The 27,718-nt window shown below is 41.9% G+C and overlaps 1 protein-coding gene across 3 annotated transcripts; it reads left to right on the top strand.

Annotated features, from left to right (window-relative positions):
- The first annotated feature begins 229 nt into the window (after nt 1-229).
- On the top strand, nt 230-27,695 carry col8a1a (collagen, type VIII, alpha 1a). 3 transcript variants are annotated; one of them, XM_071207032.1, is made up of 3 exons: nt 230-245; nt 23,615-23,906; nt 24,151-27,695. In XM_071207032.1, the coding sequence occupies exons 2-3, from the start codon at nt 23,624-23,626 to the stop codon at nt 26,085-26,087; spliced, it is 2,220 nt and encodes a 739-aa protein (XP_071063133.1). In that variant the 5' UTR covers nt 230-245; nt 23,615-23,623; the 3' UTR covers nt 26,088-27,695. The 3 variants fall into 3 exon arrangements, with proteins under 3 accessions (XP_071063133.1, XP_033965316.1, XP_033965315.1); XM_034109425.1 differs by lacking the exon at nt 230-245 and adding an exon at nt 6,414-6,450; XM_034109424.1 differs by lacking the exon at nt 230-245 and adding an exon at nt 9,542-9,628.
- The last annotated feature ends 23 nt before the right edge of the window (nt 27,696-27,718 follow it).

Raw genomic sequence — 27,718 nt, 5'->3', positions numbered from 1 at the left:
GTGTGAAGGGTGAAAAATATATTAACCATTATATATATTGGCCATGTGGGTCTATGGACTGTACATTAAAGGTGGGGTAGGTACATTTGAGAAACCGTCTCGAGATCGCTAGAATTTGAAAATACACAACCGGAGAAAATATGCCACTTCCTTATAGAGCCCCTCCTCCAACACACACATGAACGCGCACATGACCAATGAGGGCACGAGATAAGATTGTGCCCCGATGGAAGGCTGACAGGCAGGTAGGCTTGTACTTTTTACAGTATTACGGCTTCTACAGATGACATTTTTTTATGGATTTTTTGTCAAAGCACTTAAGATATTCATTGCTATCAGGATGTTAAGAGCATTCCATGGAATATAACAAAAAGTGTATCTCGAGCCGGTTTCTGAAACTTACCTACCCCACCTTTAACTGCTCTCCCCAGGAGTGCCAACATGTAGGCTACAGTCATTTTACAGAAGCGTTGAAGAATCCTTCTCTAGAGTACACCACATATATTAATGCTTGTGCCAGTGAGTACCACATAGTCAAGCTGCTGAAGCTGTCCTGTCCCCATATGCTGCATGTGAGCACGCTATCTGTGTGTCCCAGGTCAACACTGAGTCCTATGAACATTCCACACATACTAACACCTCACTGCAGAATACCCTACCCACAATGCCTTTCAGCAAGCACCTGTGTTTATGGCCCAAGACCATACCCTTTCACCCAGTGGGGAATATAGCTTTATTGTTGGGGGTTAAAATAAAGAAATACAGGAGAGTCAGTAGAAATGCTTAGTCTCAAATGTATGGCACAAGACCAGAACATGCCTGTGGAGATGTATTTGTTTTGTGTGCTGCTACTTCTCCAACATCTGTTGTATGGCAAGTCGAAATTGCCTTTAACCTCTGACCTTTCAGCATCTAAATTCTGCAATGGTGGTGCCTTGTGTTTGTGCACAAGCATGCATTTACCCTGACCTTCCTACGTGTCCTAAAACCCAACGCTACGCTTAATATCAAGCTATGGAATTAACCAAAATCGAATGTAATATAATATAATGACGGTATAAATCAGTGAGAGAGAAAACAAGAGAGCAGCTGAGTCTCATATCAAATGTATTAGAAAAAAGGTTGTGTGGCTAAGGTGGAAAAGTTGATGTACTCACACTGTACTGTACAATGGCAACAGGCATAGCAAATAAAACATGATGCACACATCCCTCAAACGTCGTCCAATGAGACAAAAACATCAGATGAGGGTGCAATGCAGACTGTAACCTTCCTCAAATAAAACAACTAAATTCCATGTTTCCATTTCGTTTTCCATACTTTGAGTTTGAGGCACTTTTTATTACGTCATCTTGTCACGCCCTTTTATGCCCTTTATGCTATATATAACGTTTCTGTTAATGCGGGATCTGTATACAAGTGACAGGAAGTGTTGCCCGGGAGGCTCATCCCTTCGAAGAAACATCATCTTGTCTTAAAATTGCCCCTCTAGCAATGAGAGATACACTTAGGCAAACAGTTCATAAATCCGAGCGCTGATTCTTAGAGCTAAAATCAATTTTGTCTGCAAACAGTGTGCAAGATTTATCACAAAGAAATGAAAACTATTAATCACACCAACAAGGCCAACATCAAAAAGCGTACTTGTGAAATCTATTTGTGTGTGTGTGTGTGTGTGTGTGTATGCACATGCCTGATTGACCCCTTGCTGTACATTTATTTAGATCAAAATAGCAGATTTCTTAGTGAGCCAAATCAATTACAGTAATCGATGCATATTTTTCCAATGTCAAAGGTCAGACGGGCAATAGTCTAAGAGTAATTCAATACATAAAACATGTTAATTGAAAAGAAACAGCCAAGTAGAAAACAGTTGATAATGCAGAGGACAGAGGACAGGACCAGCCATCAGAAGAGGGGATAAGCCTGAATGACCTTTTCAATCTCTGCATGTATAAACTGGTTCTATGCCACTTAATGCCCCCATTCCCTCCTCGATATTGTGTATCTATCACTCCCTTGTTTCTCCCACAAATCTGTACAATAAGTCAGACGTGACAGCGGTCTACAGACTGTCTGCCTCCCTCTGACATGTCTCACAGCCTATCACTCAAAGAGCCGTGTGTGCCATGTTGTGGACACAGTTATAGGAACAAGGCGGTAGTACCAGAGTGTGATGAGGGAGTATGGGGGGTTTCTGTACATATGTGTGACTGTAGGGTGTTTTGGATTATCCAGTAGGTGTGACTTTCCATTCACATGAAGGTCTTTTATAAAGACAAAACTTGTGCACAGAGGTCAAAGCAGTAGAAACACATTAAAGGAACAGTTCGTGAATGTTGGTCCATGGTCATTATCGCTCTGTATTCATGAAATCTGCATTTTACATACACAGACTTCGGTTGATGTGAAACATCCCCGTTTGGTTTTGGTCTCTCTACATTACGTTCTCTCTACATAACGTTAACATGACCTTGAGATGCTGTGTACGGTCGGTATCGCATTAGAAAACTAGATAAAATGTTCTAGCTAGTCAACTTTAGGGCTTTGGGTATTTTTGGTATTCTCCTTCTCCCTGACTTCTGTCCTCATGCTAAGCTAACGTACAGTTCTGTTCCTATGAAATGAAATATTTAATTTGGATAAACTTTTCTTTTTATGTGGGCCTATGAGAGAAGAGAGCCTTTCACATGCAAAACGTTACCCGTGAAGCCAGCTCTTACCTTGTTAAATGTCGTGCCTGTCTCTCTGGGTAGAGTGATGTCATTACTGGACAGCCCTGGGTGAGAGACGGGAATGTTACAGCTTGTTGATTGAGGCAAAGGACTTTGGGTTGGTTGTTGTGTGTTTTTTAACATGTGAAATGAAAAGACTATGGAAGGGAGGCTGTGCACGTGTTTGTGCACGTGTACGCCTATGTGCATGTATGGGGGCTCTACTGCAACACTGCTGTGTGAAGCCTTGTCTCGGGACAGGCCAGCTGTGAGCGGGGGAGTGTGTGGACCCACCGTATATTCACAGCAAACTCACAAAGCTAAATAAGCCCACCGCTCACTCAGAGAGACAGATACATGTACAGTAGGATGAATACATGATTGTAGTCTGATGGTTTGTGTTGCTTGTACAATTATCCCTGGGTAGACTGAGTGGAGACGGCGCTGTTTGGGGTCGTAGTGACCGGTCATAGCGGTTGGGCCTGAACCATGGGAGCCTGCCGTGATGGATATATTACACATCATGCAGTCCCACTTTGTGAGAGAATAAGCCAAAATATGTGATAAAATAGTTTATGTTGTCCGTAACCCCAGTTTTGTAGTAGATAACATTATTTACATATGACGGATGGATGATTATTTTGAAATAAAGTAAAGGTTGTGAGATTTTGACCTCATTGGAACGCCTTACGTCTGAAACTCGACAGTGTACATTTGTTTCATGGGGTGGAGGTCTGTGAGAGGGGGGAGGTGCTGGGACAAGTCCTGGGAGCCCCACTGCGTGAGCAGCTAGCTTGTTTTCTTAAAAAACTGAATAACAAACCTCTGGCCTTGTTGGTGGTGAGAGGGGCTTTTTTGAAGTGACACAGGGGACTCTTAAACCCAATGATTTATTGCTAGACCAATGGTAAGGGGCAAGGAATGAGAAGTACCCACCCTGAGTGGAGCAGGTGTCGGCTGAAGGCTGTGACAGGATGGTTATCGTGACCTGTGATAAAGAGGGAACTATTGAACTACAGTGTGTCACAAATATTTCCTTTAATTAAAAATGAAATAAAAAAGACAACATCTATCTTTAAGGCAACTTTAGACCTATAGTTAACTTGCTTCTGTTGTGGAAAAATGAGGAATGCACTGTACATTTTACTGCCGTAGGCTATATCCAGTTTGGTGGATATTCTAAAAAGTAAAGTAGGAGAGAGAAAACAACCATTACTTTCAAGGTAACAGGTTTATTTGTGCTGTCAGCTGTAAACCTTCGCTTTATTGTTGAGTTGAGCTAAATGCTCGTCAGCTAACTACATACATGCCAGTCTTTCCAAATCCAAAAGCGGTAGGTTTGCGCGCTGCAAATGTGCACGCCCAAATTAGGTAATCAGAAGAAATGGAACCCCAGTAATTACAACATGTATTTAACATATATTGCATCATTTTATGCATTTTTCAGAAAATGTGGTAGTTTGGTAAACAGTGACATCAACAACATGTCTGGTCTGTAAAATGTCCGAAAAGTAAAAGAATGGGAGATAATAAATATCCCAAAGTCTTCACATTTTATTATATTTGTAATGTGTGTCTGGTCCTCTTTCAGTTGAGACAGTGTAGATGAAGGATGTGTCAGGATGTAGCACTCTTGTGTGAACATTGGATAGAGCCAGGTTCATATTCTTGTTTCATGTTGTTGACATATTAGAGTCAAAGGTTTGCACAGAGCGAAATATCTTTGTGTTGCGCCATAAATCAGAAAATACTGCATTCAAAAAGTCATTTCCTGCATTTGTCTACTGATAAAGTGTGATATAAATAACGTGCAGGCTTTCAGATTGCTGTAGTTCACTAAACAGAGACATTAACGACAGGTTTGGTGTTGAAAATGTCAGAAAAAGTGAAAGAATGGGAGATAAATATCTCCAAATCTCTTTCAGTTGAGATACTGTAGGTGAAGGATGCTTCAGGAAAAGACCAGACACTGGATGTCTTTCAGTCGCTAACATGTGTTTTCGAGACACTGATGTTGGATATTAACGGGAAAACCCTGCAGGACTCAAATGAAGCACAGAGGACTGTTTGTATGATGGGATCACAGACACGCTGCATACGGTGTCCGCCACAAGTCGAGTCCAGTGTCATTTTTATTTGTTATAGTTTGGGAAGATTGAAAATCGGTAGGGAAAGTCAGCTAAGTCGGTAAGCGGTAAAAACATGTCAAAAGCGGCAGACTACGGCCCGAATCGGCAGGTATGTAACTAGCAAGCATTGTTTACCATGTTCACTGTCTTAGTATAGCATATTAGCATGCTAATGTTTCCTTATAGGCTCTAAACACTTAAACAGCTAAAGACAAAGTCGTTTGGATTCATTTATCTGGGTACCATGAATGTCTGAACCAATTTTAAGTTGTAACCAGTTGTAAGATGTTTCTGTCTGAATCAAAGTGTTGAAGAAACTGTTGACCAACATTATATACTTGATAAGAGTGAGGTTTATGCAGCGTCTATGAACGTGGATTGTGCATTAGTTGTATAGATGAAATGTGTGACGTATTTCTGTGTATTTACTGCCCTCCATTGTTCACGTGTGGGGTTAGGTCAGCGTGACCTCCCGGGTCAGAGAAGGAAGGTCAAGGTTCACTGTTCTGGCCACTGGGGCAAAAGTTCAAAATAGTAAAAGTCTAAAAAGAAAGAAGCTGATCATACACTTGCTGAAAAGCATTGTGGGTATAACCCTGATTTACCTCTCTGCTGAAAGATCCCAGCCGGATGCCTGTTGGTGACATCATGAAGAGGTCAATATTAACTCCGTGTGAGATCTGGCAAGAGGGACATCAATATTTGTACACTATGTTTATGTGACGGAGACACTCTTTTTAGGAAAATAGTATAAAGTATTTTATTCTTATGTTGGTGACACGGATTGTTTTATAGATCACTTGCATTTTGTTTGTTTTTTCTGGACGGTCTAAATTCCACAGCTCTCTGTCCCTATGCACGAGGTGACACGGACACATTCAGATGTTCACTCTGTTTGCACTGCAAATTCCAAGATTGCCTCATGTTGAAGAGAGAAAGAGAAAGGAATGTGGCCGCCTTACAAAGTCAGATGCCATAAACTCATCTGAATATGTGACGGGGACCATGGGATTGCAACTGGTAAACTGTGAAAACACAGATTCGGTGAGTTGCTGTGGTGATCGGCTGATTTTCTGGACTGTAAAAAATACTCACAGCTGTTTAAATAAAATAAAAAAGATGCATTTACAGTTGTCATGATGGCCTAAAGCAGAGGTGGTGAGATGCTGTGATTTGAACATAGGAGCAGACATAGTGTGAGGAGCGGAGGTCACTATGATCTGTGAAAGTGGGGACTGAGAGCAAGGGACAGAATGATAAATGACAAGTGGACACGGATTGCTCTGGAAGTAACATCTGATAAGCACATTTCCACTCATTGACAGGCATACTGCGTGTACTGTCTAAAATGCCTCTCTGTCTGGCATCGACTTGTTTGGATTATTATTAGGCGGTATTTATAGAGCAACCAAATGAGTGTTTTCATTCAGTGTTGAAGTGGGAACGCTGAGGCAAAAAAACAAATACCTAGTGTAACTCTCATCGAGGGGCTCTGGACAATGTCATGCGTAATATGCATCATAAACGTTCTCAGGGCAGAGAGGAGGCATGCCAGCTGGTGGGAAAACAAAGACACTCATATATACTGCGTGCAATTCTATGTCTGGGTAAGTGCACAAAGAAATATGTGGGTGATCGTTTGTGTGTGTTTGCGAGCACTCAGTTAGGAAAAGTGTCCTTAATTTAAACTAGTGGGAAAGAGCATTGTGTGATACAACAGTGTTCCGTTACACTAGCTTTGTATTTGAAGCCGTTACTTTAATCCCTTACATTTTGACGTATGGTTTATGCAAGGTGATTTTTGTAGCATTCTACACATTGTATAAAACCTTGTCAGTATCGTTGACAAATTGATTGCTGATGTGTGATGAGTCACGGTTGAGGGTTGTACTGTACTGCGTCGGTGCAATGGGTCTACTCACACATTCAGCAACGTGCAGTCCAGCAGGTGGAGGCCGGGTGGTGAGAAGCAGTTGTGAGGCCCATTGAGGCTTCATTAATGGAACAGGAAGAGAGTTGAAGCACGAGGGTAAACACACACAACTCATTACCCCCTGGCTATCGTGTACCTTTCACGCCGCAACTCTAAGTGTGTTCCTGTGAGTGTGTGTGTGCTGTGTTTATTGCATTTATATGAGTTGTATTTGAGTGGGCGGTAGGGGGAACAATTACAAGCTATGCTCCCAAGAAGATGAATACCGCATTGTGGTACTTAACCTTGTGTTATGGGTTACCTTAAACATACAAGCATTGTCACAATGAAGCTTAGATGACTGAAACATTGTCAGTGTTATCATCCGATTAAATTGATGTTATCTGTGGTAATCGTTCACATTTTAATAAGTTAGGTTGGCCACACTGCACCTACTACGTTGTGAAAGTGAACAACTTCCAAAAGTCAACTTCTTTGTGAAAATACAACCACAATTCTTGGTTTCATTTAGGAAAAGATTGTGCTTTTGGTTCAAATGAATACCTTTTTAAGTATAACTTAACCTTGTTCATTTTAATTGGGACACCAGTCTCCTGGGTAAAAGTCCTGTAAAAGCTACTAGTAGGTGTAGCAGGCCGCTTCTGACCAATATCTGAGGCCTGGCACACCAGGTGGCTTTTTACAAAAGGGCTTGTAGTGCATTTCTACACAGATATAAGACAATATAACTAAAGGGCTTGTGTTTGTTGCTGTCTCACCCACACTTAACATAATACTAACATTTTGAAATCACTGTGAACGTCATTAAAAATGACTGACAGTAAGACAGTCATGATGGGAGCAGTAAGCTGACTGAGCTGACACTTGGCTGTCGGAGATGCAACAGGACATCCACCCTTTTACACCACTGTGTCACTTTGGAACCGCATGCACCCACTATCCTCACACACACATACATACACACACACAAAATAAAGCCACCCTCCACTAGGACACACAGTGGCCTCTGTTCTCTATCTAAAATCACTTGGGGCGATTGACGCAAAGGAAATTGAGAAAACACACGGTCATAGAGCACACAGGGTGGTGCTGTGTGTGTGCGCTGTTTAATAGTTAGTCGCTGAACACGTCAGAGTTACTAAGTTGTTGTGGACAGGTGTCAAACCTGCCCTGGAAAGTGTCTGTCGTCACACACTAACAAAGGCCCTCTGAGAAAAAGTGTATTTCTAGTCCACAGCTGTGACTGAATTGACTTCTTCTTAGTGCTCATCCGACACCTTTTCACCACGTGTAATGCTGAGTACTTATTTCACTCTGTTGCCATGACAGCTGTAAAAGCACGGATGTTATTTTTCCCTCTGCTTGGCAACGAATGCAGATGCTGAATTTATGATTGGGAATAATGAAATATGATCGAAACAATAATATAAATACTTTAAGTTACTGTTCTACATTTCCAACAACTTTTTACTCACAGAAAGTCACGTAACCGCACTAACAATATTCAAAAGTAACAGTATTGATGCATTATTGTATAACCAAAATACATAATCCATTCACATTGGCCCCCATTCAGAATGCATTATACTGTGGGCATGGCGGACTACAGAGAAGCTCCATGTATCTTTAGATTATTGCTTAATTTGAATGTTAAATCGAAGGTTTATACACTGTTTTATTTGTTACGCCCATATTTTGAAAGGCAATAATGTAATATTGTGTAGCAACAGCATCAATTATAAATGGACTCCATTTAAAGTGCTTTTGCGATTGTGGCTCTCATTCACACAGCAATCGCAGAGCTGCATGCAATTGGGGACAACTTGAGGTTCAGAGTCTTGCTCAAGGAAAGTTAGGCGGTCTAGAGAAGAGGATTAAAGTCACCATTCTGACTTTTTTCTCAGAACTCAAAAATGCAAATTCTCTTTCGGTCAGATCCCAATTTGTTTTCACATGTGGCCCTAATCCTCTTCCATAGGGATCAAACCACCAACCTTGTGTTTAAAAGACAACCCTCTGTACTTCTTGAGCAACAGTATCACATACTATATGTAATTCAATTTCACGAACTCAGATTACTTTGGAAATAAATATATTTGCACAATTGTTCAAAAGCAGTTCAATATTGTTATTTAGTCTTAAAGGCCTGTAAATGTTTCAGTATGTGCCTGCGTGTGTGTGTGTGTGTGTGTGTGTGTGTGTGTGTGTGTGTGTGTGTGTGTGTGTGTGTGTGTGTGTGTGTGTGTGTGTGTGTGTGTGTGTGTGTGTGTGTGTGTGTGTGTGTGTGTGTGTGTGTGTGTGTGTGTGTGTGTGTGTGTGTATGTGTGTGTGTGTGTGTGTGTGTGTGTGTGAGCGTGTGTGCGTGTGCGTGAGTGTGTGCGTGCGTGTGTGTGTGTGTGCGTGCATTCATGCCTGTTTTACAATTGTTACCCAGGTGTGTGCCAGAACAGGTGATCTTTAAAAAACAGCTCCAGTGTGTCTGGGCTCATACATGTGAATAATGCACACAGTGGCCCGTATATCACAATATTAATGAGGGAAACATTCCTCTTTATCGTTGCCATCCACTGTGGGCGTCTAGCAGGGTCATGTGAGCCTGTTTTGCCACTATACATTATGGTATTACTTTTTTAGGAGGTTACATTTACTCTCAGTCCATCCCTCCCTTCCTCTCTCGCTCTCCCCCACCCACTGAGTGGCTCCACCCTCCAGCAGATATAAGCCGTGTCCACAAGGTGTGCGTCTGTTATGAGCACATTTCCCAGGGTTCCCTGTGTGGTTGTCTGTCTTCCTGCTTTTCTGCTTTTAGTCTGACTGCAGTGATTATTCCCCCATAAAGGCCACCCACAACGGTAAGCACTGTCCTATTCTCACTTTATCCTGTGTTTCAATTGATTTGATTTTCTGTTAGCAATTTATTTATGTAATTAATACTCTTTTCTGTATGAAAGTTGGTTTATTTCCGTTAATTGAGTGTTTGTGCATTCCATGAGCTCCGATGTTATTTCAAAAATGTACTTTGCATCCAATTCGTCCTTCAATTGGTTAATCAAAATGTAGCTTTCAATGTAATTTGGAAGAAATCCACCGAAAATATTTGTTATTGGCTTTAATATTGTCTTACTTAAATGGGATTAGTAACCTCAGCTTTGACAAAAGCTTTAAATAGCAGTTCTTATATACAAATATTGCATTGTTATATACAGCACGACAGATAAAATGTTCATAAAAGTTTTCTTATTATTAGAAATGTTTAGAAAACCTTTTTAACTCAAAAGTTAGTGTGAGTTTTTTCAGTGCAAATTACATTTATTTTTGGCAGTTGGTGGATCTAAAAGGCCTCAATTAAAGTTGCCTTTAGCGGAGAGTTTAGCATCTTGCACATCATCATCCTGCAGAGATGAAGTTAGCCAGGAGTTTCCCACGCTGCTGCATCCCTGCATAGTTTGCTTTCTCCAGAGCTGAAGTATGTGCTGCTCATCCATCTGGGAGAGAAATGTTCACGTGTGTGCCGAAAGCTGAAGCCAAACTGTCAGAAATACGTGATGGGGGTAAGAGCAGCAGTTTGGTGAGAAGAGACTGGAGAGCAAACACTGTCTGTGGCTCAGAGCAGCTCTGTCTCCATGGCCTGGTTTGCTTTGCAAAACCACTATCTCTGACATTGATCATCTGTTTGGTGCATTTTCAGTCACAGCGACTATAAATAATTGACTTGCTAAAGGAGGAAATCAATTAATTGAATCTATGGATTACATATTTGTTATCATGATCAGATATTCAGACATATCTAAAGGCTTGAGTTGAGCCTCAGCGATGACTTCACATTAAACATGTTGATATGATGGTTCATTTGGATTTTGTTATTGATAAACACATCCTAATCAGACACTATTGTTTTCCAGAATTGTTAATTAAATGGAAATCAGAGCCTATCATCGAGACTAAAGTGATTTAGCTGCTCGACTTCAAATTAAAACAATGTAAGGAAAACACATTTTGGGATTGACAAGTGCACCATACGCCAATGTCCTCAGAAGAATACAATCATACACATAAATAACATTCTGTAAATCATCCAATATTTCTGATCTTGCTTTATCTCAAACGCCAAATGTGTAAAGGGGGGAATGCACAACAAGGAATTATCCTAGGTCTTTTCTAGGATGAAGATCAGGTATTTTTCTTATATTATGATTATGGTTTTGTAATTGCTGATCTGATCTGTGCGTATGATGTTCACAGACCAAAAGTAAAATACACACTTTGCTGTGTTCAAAAAACCTACAACACATATTTTTTAAAGGGTTTCAGTAATCATCATCTAATGACAATTTCTTCGACATCAATGTCCTTATTTTCTCTCTCTTCTTTATTTATTTCTCAATCAATCCATTGCAGAGAATAAAATCAGAAAATGTCCGCAGTGACCTTAGTGTGTGAAAGTCTGTGACGACAGACATGGTAGTGTGCACAAGAAGTAACCTTTCAAATGGAGTGTTTGCTTCACTGTGTGCGCATACAACATGTTAACCTCCTGTATACATTATTTTGGAAACTTCAGGAATGCACCTGACAAAAGGAACCAATGAAAAGCAAGAATAATGGTGGGGTAAAGCAAAGGGTCCGAAGTCAACACTTTGCTCATTTAGCTGCACAGCTGTGGCAGTGTGTGTGTGTGTGTGTGTGTGTGTGTGTGTGTGTGTGTGTGTGTGTGTGTGTGTGTGTGTGTGTGTGTGTGTGTGTGTGTGTGTGTGTGTGTGTGTGTGTGTGTGTGTGTGTGTGTGTGTGTGTGTGTGTGTGTGTGTGTGTGTGTGTGTGTGTGTGTGTGTGTGTGTGTGTGTGTGTGTGTGTGTGTGTACATGTGTATATGTGTGTGTGTGTGTTTGTTTGACAGAAGACATTTGCAGCTCAACTTGAAGAGGTGTTAATTTTACGAGGTGTGCTTTGTGATAAAAGCTGCGTTTCGGGAGGCGAGGAGCTGCCCTTTTCTTTTACCTTTTCAATGAGAAACCACAACGTCAGTGCACTTACCAAGATTGAGTGCGTATACTGCTGGCTTAAACATAAATGTGTAAATGGTTTGTGGTCATAAGGAGGAAGGAGTGGTTTGCCAAACATGTTCAGTGGGATTATTTTAAACACTAGCTTTTAGTCAGGCTGAAAGGGAAACTCAAAGACGTAGTTTGACTGAATACATGAATAGTTTAAGGGCTAAATGCTCCTCTAATGCTTCCTGTGCAAACATAAAGCACAAGCAAACTAAATGAATATGCACGCACGTCTACTCATGTAAAAACAATAAATCCCTTTATGTATATAGATGTTTTGCCCAGAATGTGATTATAACTATTTAACATCTCACATTTCATCACTACTGTACTTTTCTGTGGTGCATGTCTCTGCTCTGAGGTTCAAAGAGACACGCAGTCCTCCATGGCAGTCTGCAAGGTCACCGAGTCTCTTCAGGTCACTGGACCGGGATGTTTCCAAAGAGAGACACAGGGCCAGCGAGGGCAAATATAAAAATATGAGGCAAAGGTGAGGAAGGTGCAGAACAGGCACATCTCTGTTCACTCAGAGGCTCAGGAAGAAAAGGAGACAGTGGGAAGAGAGACGTCTGAATCTGACATCAGAGAGAGAATAGATAGATGTGTCTGGAGACAGAACGCTGATATTTCCATCTGGAGAGATTAAAGGTGCTCTTTTTGAGGAAAAAAAGTTTGCCGTCCTGTCCCATCAGCTGAGCTCTGTCGCTGTGTGTGTGAGTGTAGGTGCGTGGGTTTGTGCATGAGCAATTTGAATTCAGGACACCAGAGACAGGTGTGTTTCCATGAGTGAGGAATCTGCCAAAAGCTGCTCTCAATCATTATCTGTATCTCTTCTTATGTTCCTGTCCAACATTGTTGAGTGTTGACGTGTACGATGAAAGTTTCAGCAAAGTACAAAGACATTTAACTTTTACATTTATCACACCATGTGGGTTTCACAGCAGTATTACAGCAGACACACACTGTAAAATGTTTGGCTGTACAATTACAGTAAATTACTGGCTACTAGTTGCTGTACACTGTACATATTTCACAGACATTGACTGTAGATATTTCACAGTAATTTACTGTAGATATAAAAATTATATAAAAGTACAACTAAATACTGTGACTTTACAGTTGCCATGCCCATGGAATTACTGTTATATAGTGGTACAGAGCTGTGGTATTATGGTACCTAGCTGTACATAAATTACAGTAATTACTTGTATTTTCACACTTTTACTGTAGAAGTAATGTAACACAGCCAGTAATTTACTGTAAATATAAAAATGTAAATAATACGATATTATATTGTAAATCTGACTAGTTAACTGGGATTTTACCATAACTACACAATTCAATCAGCTCAATCAACAAAGAAAAACAAAGAAAATGCCCATTTTAACTTTGTAATACTCCATTGAAGTGCAAAGTACATTTCACAGTATCTTGGACATGTTGTTACGGCCCCAACCTCTACTCCGCGGTAGTGGCTCGTGCTGAGACCCGCAACATGAAAGAATACACGCGCATTTATTGATAATCAGCCGTTTGCTCAGGAGGGAACCCGAGCCAGCCACAACACGGGCCGTAGGATCCAGAGCTTCTCCCCCCTAACCAGAAATCAATTATAAACCCTATGGGGAAACAAAATAAAGCCGCGAAAACGGGACTACCAGGGGGGGTATACTACGAAGCAGGATTTTCGTTTAGCAAGATAACTTCTGGGATTTCCGGTACTAAGAAGCTGGTTCACTTTTTAGCGGGCTAGATCTCCATGGTGACTTATCCTGGAACTATAGTCTGTGCTCCGAAGCAGGATAGGTTCCAGGATAAGAGATCAACTCAGCGAAATCACCACGCCTGCGGACCAATCATACCTCATTCACACCAACGCAACTCCGGTTCAAGCCACGTGCTAGAACTTTTCAGGTTCAGAACCAGTTCTTCGGTTTAGCTCTGGCTCTTTTCACACCGCCCAGAGTCCGACTGGTGCTGCGTCGTTGCGTCATCGTTTGCGTCATGACGTAACCGTTTGCGTGCCTGCTTCATAAAGCCAAACCGCACGGATGAAATCAGTTGCATTCATTTCTTATGGCTCTATCTGCAGTCATTTCTGTGGTTTAGTTATACTCTTATAAAAAAGTGTACTCGTGTCAATAAAGGTTTTTTTAAAACACAACTGCTTTATTTCTTAAGGTGGACTGAACCATGAGTGTGGAGTAACGTTGTATCTTTCATTTAAATGAACTGTAACCTTCACCCAGGTATGTAACAGCTGTTCTCAAATGAACACGTGAAGTAAAGTTTAATATTTATAGTTTTATAGATTTATAATGAGTTATAATGAGAGGTGATCAACGTGAATGCTCAGGTTCCACCTTAACACGCAGCTTCACCATGAGCAGAAACCTTTACGGCCCCTACACACGGCGGCGTGCGTTGCCGCTTCAACGCTTCTGCCCATTCACTTTGAATGGGGTGACGTCACGATTCGCCGAACTGCATTGTGGGAGCAAAGGGTAGCTTCTCTCGAGGTGCTCGCTGCAAAAGTAGAGCTATATCCGCGTTCACACTGCGGTACTTTTCCCACAAAGGTTCATGCGAACTTAGTTCATGCGAACTCTTTAGTTCGCATGAACTAAGTACAGATCGCGTTCACACCAGAAAAAGTCCCTGGGGGTGGATTAGGCAAATGAAGCCGCTGACGTCACTTCTTCTTCTGCTTTGGGTTTACTGGCAGGCCGCAACCCACTTCACGGCGTATACTGCCGCCCAAAGTCCCCGGCCGGAAGTAGAAGTAGAAGTAGTAGAAGTAGCAGTAGTAGAAGTAGCAGTAGTAGCAGTAGAAGCTGCTGGGAGTCCCAGCAGCTTCTACTGAAGCCTTCCGAGTAAATCGCCAGAACGCCGACACCTCCTCATCTCCACCGCTCCCATGTTTTATTTTGTGTTGCCATAAGTTAGTCTCTCTGCGTTTCTGCGCTGGGCTAATGCTAATGCTAATAATGCTAATGCGAGGATAATAAAATGGCGGCTTCACAAAACTTTTTGGGAGTTTTACGGGGCGTGGTTTGCAATTCGCCCAGCCAATCAGGAATATAGCTCTTTTCTCAAAAAAGAGCCGCTCGAAAGTCCCTGCTCTCTAGCAGGGACTTTCGAGGGGGTAAAAAGGTTCGCATGAACTACTTTTAGTACCGGCTCTTTTTGGTGTGAACGCGATCATGAACTAAGTTCGCATGAACCTTTGTGGGAAAAGTACCGCAGTGTGAACGCGGCTAATGTTCTACTTTTGAGGCGTCAGCCAATCAAATCCCTCGTATGTAAATCTGACAGTACAAGCAGTAGCCAATCAAACCGGGTGTATGTTGGGAGAGCCAGACCGCAGTTATTTCCCATATGTCAACAAAAGGAGGAGAAAATGATCGTGGCGGTAGGGAACATACAGGGATACAAACCGGAGGAGCCAGGCATGGGGGGAGGTGGCAGAGACAGTGGGGGAAACTGGTAGATTTTCGCTTGTTTGGGGAGTTTATATCCAGTGTATTTCTATTGAATGGACAGCTAGCAAGCATAGACAGTATATTTAGCCAGCATGGATGTAGCATGAATGCTTTGCTTTGTATGTCCGGGGCGGGACATTCATGTGGTTGGTTGTTGGTCGGGCTGCTCGCGTTGACTCCCCAAGCTCAAGACACGCCCACCGCCAAGCGGCAACGCACGCCGCCGTGTGTAGGGGCCGTTACGGCCCGTCCACAGACTCCACACTACAGCTTCAAAAGCGGTTTCCAACGCGTCTGCCCATTCACTTTGAATGGGGTGACGTCACTTTTTGCCGAACTTCATTGTGGGAAGCAGAGCGGAGCTTTCCTGGCGTCCAGGCTGCAAAAGTTGAGCAATGTTCAACTTTTGAAGCTTCTGAAGCTTTCGGTGGAAGCGTCAGCCAATCAAATCATATGCCAGTACAAGCTCTAGCCAATCAAACCGCTGCTTGTGTGTCAGGAGCGGGAGATTCATGTGATTGGTTGTTGGTAGAGCGTCAGACACGCCGAGCTCCAAGCTTTTTTTGAAGCTGTAGTGTGGACGGGCCGTTATATATACAGTCTATGGCAGAAACACTGAAACTCTGAGACTCTTGTTAAGTTTCTCCATCGTTGTGTACAAACTGGATAAAATGCTGGCTTTTTGTTGTTGTTCAGGAGTTGATCTGTCTCTGCCCCTGCCCCCGCCTCTACCTCATTCACACCAACGCAACTCCGGTTCAAGCTCCGTGCTAGAGCTTTTCAGGTTCAGAACCGGTTCTTCGGTTTAGCGGAGGCTCTTTTCACACCGCCCAGAGTCCGACTGGTGCTGCGTCATTGCGTCATCGTTTGCGTCATGACGTAACCGTTTGCGTGCCTGCTTCATAAAGCCAAACCGTGCGGAAACCCCTCACAGCTGACACCGACAACAACAACAATGGCCGATTGTGCTCCAGCTTCCTCTGTACCTCTTCGGAAGACCAGATTCCCAGTAGGTAGCTGGTCTCTTCAGTGGGCCACTGCTGCTTGTTAAGTTTCTCCATCGTTGTGTACAAGCTGGATAAAACGCGGGTTTCTTGTTGTTGTTCAGGAGTTGAGCTCCTGCCCCTGCCCCCGCCTCGACGTAAGCGTGAAGTATGTGGTGCTTTTGCTCTGGCCTGACCATTTTTTGGTGCTTGAAACGAACCGGATTCCGGAGCTAAGAGGCTGCTCCGCTGCGGTGTGAAGAGGAAAACCCGGTGCTTTTCAAGCTCCAGATCCGAACCGGCCCTGAAACACCGTTGGTGTGAATGAGGTATCAGAGCTCAGTGTGCGGAGGAAATACAGTTTAAACTGTCGTTGCAGGAAAGACGGCCGGCCAAAATCACCGACTGTGTGAACGTGAAAATTAATAGAACATCACCTCCCATCTTCAGAGCAATCTGACTATTATAACTATTATACTATTATGTTAAGAAAGCTTAATTAAATATCTGCCACAACAAAAGTAACCGGATCAAAGTAACATTACGTTGCCTTCAGTCCGCGGCACTGTGAGTGCAGACGTCGATGTGTCCCATTATCATTCATATCACATCATAATGTATCATATATTTCCTTATCTGAGTCAGCTGAGCCGTATCTGGCCGTGCAACACTCACAGTGTCACATACTGTATGCATAAGTATTATTTTAAGCAACACATTAAATTGACGAAACACTCGAGTCAAATGTAATTAAAGTCAGATCCACTCGTGTCTTGGACGGCCGCACAGTGATATCATAAACCTGTTAATGTACGCATTCAAACACTTGTTCTGTTTCCAGCTGTGTTCACCTTGCAGGTGCAGCTATGTGGCTTTTATCCTGGAAAAAGTGTTTAAGTCATGAATGTTTAAAGTTTAACTTCTTCATATTTGAATATTATAGTTGACTTTTCATTCAGGAAGTATGACGCTGCGCTGTCAGTACGCTTCTCCATGTTTGTGATTGGTCGAATGCTCCAGATACCACCCCTTTCATGTGAACGCGCACCTAACTAGATAGGACACGGCTGGCTTGAGCGAACGAGTTGATAGCCAGCGTTGTAGGACAGTTTAGCGAGAGCGGCTTTGTTTTGGATTAAGTCAACCGGATAACTCAAAACATATCCAGGATAAATTGAACTAGATTCGTAGTATACCCCCCTGGTCGGGACCAGGGGCCTATACTACGATATATATATCACTTAATTTGTTGTGTTATCACAGAGGATGGTCTGAATACAGTATTTTACTGTGAAATAATACAGTAACATGTTGTGATCCTGGTAATCATTTATCCTGTACATTCACATTGTGCCTGCATTGATTTCACTGTGAAATTCAAAATGATGACAGTATTATATTGTGAACAATACAGGTAAAGACTGTAAAGTGGTAAAACAGTAATTTATTGTAAAATATCGCAGCTAAATATTGTGAAATCATGGTAATATTTTACAGTGCAGTGACAATATGAATGCAGGCTTTCCTCGTTTTTTTCTCAAAAATCAACCAAATCTCTGTCCTTCCATCAAAGATATGATTATTTCCAAGCATTTAAACTTGACTGAATAATGTTGTTTGATTCTGTATATTGCAATAAGCCCATTTAAGACGGTTGCATTTCTTCATCAGGTTTTAGGCTTCCTTCACGTGTTCACATATATAATAATATTGTGTAAATAATCCAATATTTAGGATCTGGCTTTGTCTCACTCCCAACCCCCAAACACACAAATCGTTTGCCAAAAAGAGAGAAAACACACAATAGAAGAGTTGGATTTAAATTGGACTGATAGCATTTGTATTTTGTGTTATCACGTTTTCCATAGATATAGCGATTGATAATCTTGTGATGAAACTCTGTAATTGGGACATCTGAACGTTTTTAAAATTCCCTCACTACCTCCCTCCAATCATGTAATTCAGTCTATGGTAAATCAGAATTACAGAGGAAGCTGAGGTTCATTTAACATATTGTACTTTGGATAGTATTATAGTTTTTCTTACACATTTGTTCAGGGGGTTGCCAGCTGCTGCGGTTTTAATGAGATTCTGGAGATCGCACCTTGTATAAATCGCAGTAGTCGACACCCAAGCTTTTACTGGGCGAAAGTTGACTCAGCAAAAACCACATCTTACAGACACATGATGCCCATGAGTCCTCTCACACTGCACACCTGACAGACAATTTACTGTGTTTGGTTTACGTAGTATGACAAAACATATGCACATCTGGATGTAGTCAGGGAAACAGGAGGAAAAACATGCACACACATTACATTCAATGTAGACTACTTTGAGGTTTGCTTATTTTTGAGAGTGTCTGGGCCAGGGAGGACATGCTGAGAGCTCAGTGGTGTATGACTGGACACACATGATTTGGCAGCAGATGTTGAAAAATTAGGATTCAGACCGCAGATATTTGTACATCCATTTCCCCCTGGGCTGTGGTCACACAGTTGATGTGTGGGCCTAAACTTGATTGACAGGACTACTAAAGGTGATGGATGTAGTTTGAAAGTTTGAAAGTTTTACGATAGTGTAGATTATTTATTTTTCACTGTGCAACTGTTTAAGCTTAAATACTGTATACAGATCATGGTCTGAACACATTTGGTAACACTTCTTTTAAAGCAACACTAGCGGCATGTAGGGATGAAATACCTCCGTGGATGGATTACTGAGTGTAATGGTCCCTAGATGATTAATCATGATGACTTTGGTGATCCTCTGACCTCTGGTGTCATCATCTGGGGTCAAGATGTTAATCGGTGGAAACTTTGGTTCATATAATTACTAGTAAAGCTAATGGCGTTCCCATCATATGTTCTTTGTGTTTAATGCTTATTGGTTAATGTAAGCGCTCTCACCTGCTAAAAAGATGAGATGCTGAACATGGTAACATAAGCATCAGCATTTTAGCATTAACATTTTGAAAATGTAAGCACCTTGGCGTTATTTAGTTCACAGAATCACTAACTTGTAAAACTGGCTGCTAGCATGGCCCAGTGCTTCTCAAAGTGTGGTCCGCGGACCACTGGTGGTCCGTGAGCGCCCCCTAGTGGTCCGCGGACCACTGGTGGTCCGTGAGCGCCCCCTAGTGGTCCGTGAGTATATTGGTACAATTTCACATTTTAAATAAATGAATAAATTAAAGTTGTACGCACTCTGGCGGGAATATCTCCGCAATGGAGCCAGCTTAAGTTTCATTCGATGGTATGATATAGCCCAGCGCAACACCTTCATCACACATGTTGCCACTTGTTTGTACCATTTTCAGGCGATTTGTAATCTGTTCTAGAAAAACGATGTGATTTTGGATATTTGTGGAGTTAGGTGGTCGGCGAGTGTTTTTTTATTTGTTAAGTGGTCCTTGGTATGAAAAAGTTTGAGAAACACTGCCGTAGACTCTTGTGTGAAATAAAAACGAAAAATGTAACTATACAAACCAGGCAAATATCAGAGCAATGCAAAGCAAATGTAACATTTGTGCACACTTATCGGGTTATTGCTCTTCAGAAACGGTTTCAGCTTGTTTTCCAAGTTGTTATCCATAATTGCACAAATACATGTTAATTCAACATGACACATACACATTGCACAGTGTGTGTGCTTTTCTTTTGTCTTCAAGTTATGTGTATGTGTGTATTTTCCTGCCCTATCAAATCAAGTTTTATTTATATAGCACATTTATAAACGATTTTTGGTCGAGCCAAAGTGCTGTAGTGTACATATAATAAAAATAGCCTACAGTAGAGACACTTTACAGCAAATACAACAGCACAGATTGTTCAGAATATCAGTATGAGAAAAACGACACCCTCTATCCTTAGACCCTCTATCCTTAGACCCTCACATCGTACCAGGAAAGACTTCCAGAGAAAACCCACAGTTTAAGGGGGAAAAATGGGAGAAACCTCAGGGAGAGCAACAGAGGAGGGATCCCTCTCCCAGGACGGACAGACGTGCAATAGATGCCGTGTGTACATCGAAGAGATAATACATTTGACAGCATATAGACCGAATGTTAGGAAATGCATGTGTCTGTAATAAGAAGATGAATCCACGAGGATGTCAGCTACAATCCTGTGGAAGCCATCAGGGAAGCAGCATGGCGAGACCCAAGGCAGGACCGCAGAGACAGGTTCAGCCACGACCCGAAGTCCACAACTTAATCCAGAACTCAGGATAGAGGATCCAGGACACAGGACTACAGCAAGAGGATCAGCCTCGACTCCGGATCCCGGCGTAGATATAGATACAAAACAAGAAGAAAGATTTGGCTGGGTTCATCGGAGCAAGAGAAAACACAGACACAGACAGAGAGGGGAAAGGTCATTGGATAAAAGTTATTCTTGATAACCCTCTAGAAAGATCTCATGAACTTCCCCACTCAATCTATCAGGACCCGAGCAGTTCTATTAGATATATGATAAGAAACAGAGAGAGGGAGCACAACAACCTATCTCTTCGTCAGATGAACAAACAAAGTATGGAGTGTGTGTGAACTGAATGGGTGACATCTGAAATTGTAGTACATGGTTGGTGTTCCTGATTGTCATTGTTACAAATGTCATTAGAAAGACATCAATGAACAAGATAAATCGTTTTTTACACAAACATGCGCAAAATTACACTTTAAATCTCACAAATACCTTACTCACAGCAACATTTATATGTGACTTCATGTCTGGCATCATTAAGGATGACACTCACGTTTTTAAAAGGAAAGTTAATTTGGCACAATAGACTTCTTTATCGTCTCATTGGTTTAAATGCATGCTTCATTTAAAACATGGAAACTTGTTAGCTAATGTTTGAGTCAGATGTCTGAAACTGGCCATGCTGTGTGAACAAGTCACTCTGGAGGCAACACTTATGTAGAATAACGTGTTGGAGAAAAACTCAGCAGGTAAGGACAGGAGGTGTTTCCATCACTCAGCGGTCTCCATGACATCATAACGGTGTTGCTATGTGATGCTGAACAGACCCCCTGATCTGTGGCCATACAAATCTGTCGGAATATTTCCAACCCCCTAAAAAACACATACATACACACACACACACGCACGCACGCACACACACACACACACACACATACCGACACCATGCTGGGACGTTCCAAAGAAGCAGTAAAACTGTCCTATTTATTTTCTTAAAGCTTTTAATATATATGTAATACGCATCACTGTATTCTCAAATGTAACTTTTCATATTTACATGTTCAGTTAATTCTGTAAATATGTGTTATGCAAGTCAAATAAAACCCTAATTATACAATGTACAATCACAGGAAGTTTTTTAAAAGAGTGTAAATCACGTACCAGTGGAGAAGTCTGAAATCAACCCTGAGCTGGTCAAATGTTCATAAACAATGTTCATTGAGCATACACATACAATAGTGATTTGGATAGATTTATAGATCAAAAGGGATTTTGATAATAATGTCATCCTGTCAATAAGGGAAAGTTTAGCTCCTTTTTCCACAAACATTGTTGCCTTGAAATGCTTTTGTTCAGTTTCTTTACTTGTTGGCAAAAATGTGTCTGAATATTTTAACCTGAAAAATGCTCTAGGATCAGGGAACCTTTTTCTTCTATAACCCTCACCTGTTAGAAGTATTTCATTCGTAATCTTTTGGATCAAAGCATTATACATTTGTATACCCTTTTCTTTATTTTCATTACACTTTTTTTCCTACCATCTCCTAATAGTTATTGTTTTTCTACTACTGTCAGTTGTGGGAACTTTAACACAGAAAAAAAAAGTTTGAAGCTCAGGTTGTCACACATCAACTAATTTCCTTCACTTCTCTATTGTCTATCAACCTCATAATGTTGAGTAGGATACTGGGAATAGACCAAAGCTTACTCCCAGTGGGCAAACATAGGTCCCAGTTCTTATTGGGAAAAGCAGCAGTCCTCCACGGCCTTTGGCATGTCTGGCTCCTGTCGCTGTGGAAACAAGCTGGGCTTATTTGAAAGACCAGCTCTCATCGGGGGAGAAAGTGACACGGCCATGTCAAAATCACCAGTCCAATGAGAAAAGGTCAAAGAGCGGAAAAGATCCAAAGAGCCAGTGATGGAGTGGACAATTAGGATGCGAATTACAAGAACCACAGATGAGCTGGCTGTAATAAAATGAGTGTGGCAGGAGATGCAAGACTGGGATGGAAATGGCACTTATAAAGAAAAACTGAAGAGTAGCCACTCAGAGGAGCAGCTTATGGTGAGGTATTCACTGGCTTTGGAGCCAAGGAAAACCTCTTTGACTCGTTCTGTTACTGTCCATTTAAAGCAGACCACAACTTTTGGGCCGCAACTTTTTTTTGATATATAATGTATATTTGAAACTTGGGAACTTTTGTACTTCTGACAGGTTGCTTTAGATATTCCTCATGAAATACCCGCCTTCCTGTGTCACATTCCGACTTTTGTGTCGTTATGGAGATTTCTTTCTTTTTTTTGCCTTTTTTCTGTGTCAGATATCTGACTAAATATGTTGCACTAATGTACGAAGAACAAGAATGTTCCTATTAATACCAGCAGGAGTGGGGTGTGCACACCAGTGAGTTAACTGGAAGGTGGCAGAAATACTTCACATACTTGTAAAAAGAGCAAAAAAAGCAGTGTGTCTGAATACATGTAAATACAAATGTTTCAATATCACATTATTTTGTAGACAGTGTGACAGATTAATTAGTGCACTGGTACTTTAGTGTATCTGTAAGTGTATATTTTCAACAGGACATATTTCAAAAATAAATATGTGACTCTTTGTGTGTCTCCCCCTTCTATTCTGTCAGATGAACTTTAATGTAGAGCCAAAATTGAAATCTACACACATTTCAAAGTGTCCTTCTCAGATACAATCGTGTTGTTTAACCTTACAACAGTAATGTACACAACCCCTAACATGTTTACTAAAATAACTAGTAAACATTAAGAGTTCAATCAATCCTACCACAATCTATTAACCAGCCCATTTATTCCAAATTGAAGCAGAAAAATACATTTAAAACTTTCAGGTGTATGTCTGCCTGTGACAATACATAGAGTGGATGACACAATGACATACAGTATAAGCGCAACCGACTCCAAATACTGGTCACAAGTCAGTGCAGCTCCAATGTAAATCCAGCAGAGGGAGACAAACATCCTACTTTGGCAAATGAGGTTCTCAAGAAGTGTTAAACCGACACTATACCAATCTTTGATCGACATAGTTAGTAATATACATGAAATGCAGATCCCTCACTCACCTCGTCTTGTCTTCCTTCCATACAGGCCTTGGCCATGCCTCCCCTCCCTTTCTTTCTGACACTGCTACAGCTCGCAATACTTACTTGTATGACTGCTGGGGCATACTATGGACACAAGCAACACCCTCAGCAATACCAGCCGGTGCAACACCACCAACAAATGGGCAAAGAAGGCTTTCCCCAACAACAGTACCTTGGCAAAGAGGTGCCGTATATGCAGTATCCCCACTACAGGAAGGAGATTCCCCAGATGCCCATGCACAAGGGCAAAGGCAATGCTCATAAAGGAGACGGCTATAATGGGGGCCAAGACAAAGGTGAGAAAATCAAAAGTAACCAACAAACTTCCAAAAATATAAATCAGTCTCATCTTGGACAAATGTGACACTACCTGTCAATGAACATTAAAAAAAAAAAACATGTTTGTTTTTATTGAACCATTGTTGTGTTTTTCTATTTCAACTGAGTGTCCATGTCATGGTCATGTATTCCCTGGTTTAACAATCAAAGCATTGCCTATATATTATCAAATCAATAATTTCCTGTTGAATATTTATCCAGGTCAGACAATCCCTAGTGGCGCTGAGGGGATTCCCCAAGGAGAGCCTGGCCCAGCCGGGCCACCTGGAGCTGAGGGACCCGCAGGACCTCCTGGACCTTCAGGGAATGGACAGCCCGGACCCGAGGGACGACCAGGACCACTAGGTCCACCAGGGGGGCCTGGAATTGGAAAACCAGGTTTGCCAGGACTTGCAGGCAAGCCAGGAGGAAGTGGTGAGCCTGGACCACAAGGAGAAATGGGCCCTAGGGGTGAGGAAGGGCCAGCTGGGCAGACAGGGCCTCAGGGTCCCCCAGGATCACCTGGACTGCCAGGAATAGGTAAACCAGGGGGACAGGGATTACCTGGCCAACCAGGTCTCAAGGGAGAGCCAGGTCACAAAGGGTTGCCAGGACTACCAGGATTACCGGGACCCAAAGGAGACAAAGGGATAGGCCAGCCAGGACAACCTGGTCACAAAGGGCTCCCAGGGACCCAAGGACCTGCTGGCCCAAGAGGGCTGCCTGGTTTTGGAAAACCTGGTTTGAATGGGGCACCAGGGCCACTCGGACCATCAGGAGATAAAGGTCATCCTGGGAAGCTAGGACCAGCTGGGCCACCTGGGGAAGGAGGACAGCCTGGTCCACCAGGTCTACCGGGTCAGGGAAAACCAGGTCAAAATGGCCTGCCAGGACAGCCTGGCATGCCAGGTGAGAAAGGTCATCCAGGACCACCAGGTCTGCCAGGAAAGCCAGGACTTCCTGGATTTGGTAAACCAGGGCTCCTAGGACCAAAAGGTGATAAAGGTATGGGTGGACAACCTGGACCTTCAGGACCAAAAGGAGATAAAGGCTACGGGGGCCTGCCTGGTATGCTTGGACGACCTGGACCAAATGGTCCACCAGGTCCTCCTGGCCCTCTGGGAACCCCAGGTGGTTTAGGTGCACCTGGTCCTAAAGGAGATTGTGGAGAAGTAGGACCTAACGGGCTTGGAGGAGACCAGGGTAACCCTGGTGCCTCTGGGATACCTGGTAAGGATGGTCTGCCTGGAGATCGTGGAGAGCCAGGACCAAGAGGTCCACCAGGACCGGGTGGAACGAAAGGAGATGGAGGGCATAAAGGTCTACCTGGTAACCCTGGATCTCCAGGACTTCCCGGGCCAAAAGGACAAGGTGGATTACCTGGTGCAGTGGGACCTCAAGGTCCTAAAGGAATCCCTGGAATGGATGGCACTGCAGGACCAATTGGGCCTTCTGGTCTCCCAGGTTCAAAAGGAGATGGCGGTGTTCCTGGTCCACCAGGCATTGCAGGTGAGGGAAATTCAGGTCTTCCTGGTCCCATAGGACCCCAAGGGAAAGAGGGACCATCAGGGCCAGCTGGACAACGTGGTCAGCCTGGCCTCCCTGGACCACCAGGCCCAACTGGTGCATCGGGTCTGTCCCCTGAGTTCGCTGGAGTGCTCTCTCAAATGGGCCCTGAACTAGATGGTGTTAAGACTGGCGGCTATGGAAAGAAGGGAAAGTATGGAGGCAACGGGGCAGAAGCAATGGGGGCCAGTGGGCTGGAAATGCCAGCGTTCACAGCTGTAATAACCACTCCCTTTCCACCTGTGGGCACTCCAGTCGTCTTTGACAAGCTCTTGTACAATGGTCGCCAAAACTACAACCCGGAAACAGGAATCTTCACCTGTGACATGCCCGGCATTTATTACTTTGCCTACCACGTTCATTGCAAAGGAGCTAATGTCTGGGTGGCTTTGATGAGGAACAATGAGCCAGTGATGTATACATATGATGAATACAAAAAGGGTTTCTTAGATCAAGCATCAGGAAGTGCAGTACTACCTCTACAACAGGGGGACACTGTGTATATTCAGCTGCCCTCAGATCAGGCCTCAGGACTTTATGCTGGACAGTATGTGCACTCCTCATTCTCTGGATATTTGTTATATCCAATGTGAAGCCACAAACTACAGAGATAGAGATCTTCTATGAGATCAAAGTGGGAGCCTATTTTTTATAATATAAACATTATTATAAACCACCAAAGACTTAGCAGTCTTATATAATGGTAAATCAACAACATATTGATCTCATCAGCAGAGATTTGAGGACAAATCAGAAGCCTGAAGGCTTGTATGTGCAACAGCTGTTATACTTTATAGCCTTATAGCAACATAATTTGGAGAATAATGTGTCTTTCTTTTACAGCTTTGAAAATATAATAGAATATATAAAAAGGCATTAAAAGAAGAGACAAAAAACGATTTGCATTTTGTACAAACATATGAAAGGGAAGAAGGGTACATGTGAAGTGTATGCAAAATAAAACAAAAAAAACAATCCTAGTTACGCAAAGCCACATTTTGTTCCTGCACCTCTTCAAAATTGGCAGCTACCCATTGTGGTGAAGAATGTGAACATATTTCAAAACATGATGGTTTATTCATTACAGTACAACATTTAAAGCATGCATGCATTCATTATAAATATAAATGTATGATAATTGCAAGCATCTGAAATGATTTATAGGAAAGTAAAGTGTTTACATTAAAGCATTTTGTATAGGTTTTGGAGGTAAACACATGTGTGGTCATAACCAGCAAACTAATCAGTATTAGGAGACGGTTTATTGTATACACACTAATTCAGATTTTTCATGGACCAATCTCTTAATCCCCCATGTGGATTACCAACAATAATTACATTTACAAATTACAATGTGGGAGCAACCTATATGACTTGTGTAAACCTCAGCATAATAGGGCCAACTGGTATTGGTGGTGAATTATTTTATGGCAAAAAATGTGCTCTTGTATGAGCACAAAAAATGAGGGAGTCAAAATAAAAAACATCACACCCGTGATATATGTGGCTGACTGACAATTGCTCCCATGAGTGAGATTCAATAGGTAAGAATGTAATATTGATCTTATGTTTTAGTTTTTACGTACAGGTTTATGGGTGTAAAGAAAAAAAATGTGTGTGCAAAAGTGCAAAGGTCAAACTAACATACCATATTGCCCTGGCCTATGAAAACCACTCCACACACTATATATTAAAGACGACAAAAAACAGTATATGGCTTATCTGTGTCGTTCGGTTATCATCATGATCAAATAACTCTGCATTTAGGTTTCTTTCAGAGCGAAATCATGTTGGGAATAAATTCAAATGAAATATATTCTTACTTACTCTTTTTATTTAAAATTAAACTGATTGTATTTTCTAACTGTTTTGTAAGATTAATCATTGTTTAGTTGTAACAGCATCCTTGGTGAGCTTCATTTGGTACGACTTTCTGCCAGGTTTAAAGACAATACAAATACATTTTTATCACAATTAACTCAAAGCAAGTATTGAATGTCGCAGCAATTCATAAGAATGGTTATGTCAATAATTTATTATTTAATCTGCCGATCCCTTGCATGCTATGACAAGGACAAAAAGCATGACAACTTTTAAAGGAAAACTCAATGTATATTTCTTATTTTATCACAGTGCTAATATTGTCATTGTAACCAAAGATTTAATGTCTTAATTTTTCACTTTTGTTATCGCGTGTTTTGTTACCATGTTGTTTTTCTAAATA

Source organism: Pseudochaenichthys georgianus, chromosome 21 (genome assembly GCF_902827115.2).
Source record: "Pseudochaenichthys georgianus chromosome 21, fPseGeo1.2, whole genome shotgun sequence".
Lineage (NCBI taxonomy): Eukaryota > Metazoa > Chordata > Actinopteri > Perciformes > Channichthyidae > Pseudochaenichthys > Pseudochaenichthys georgianus.
The sequence above is the reverse complement of the archived record's forward strand: the minus strand, read 5'-3'. Positions and strand labels throughout refer to the sequence as shown.

Excerpts from the sequence above, each read along its gene's own strand:
- col8a1a (XM_071207032.1), top strand. The coding sequence starts at position 23,624 with ATGCCTCCCCTCCCTTTCTTTCTGACACTGCTACAGCTCGCAATACTT. Across the intron at positions 23,907-24,150 it reads TAATGGGGGCCAAGACAAAG|GTCAGACAATCCCTAGTGGC; the intron begins GTGAGAAAATCA and ends ATATTTATCCAG.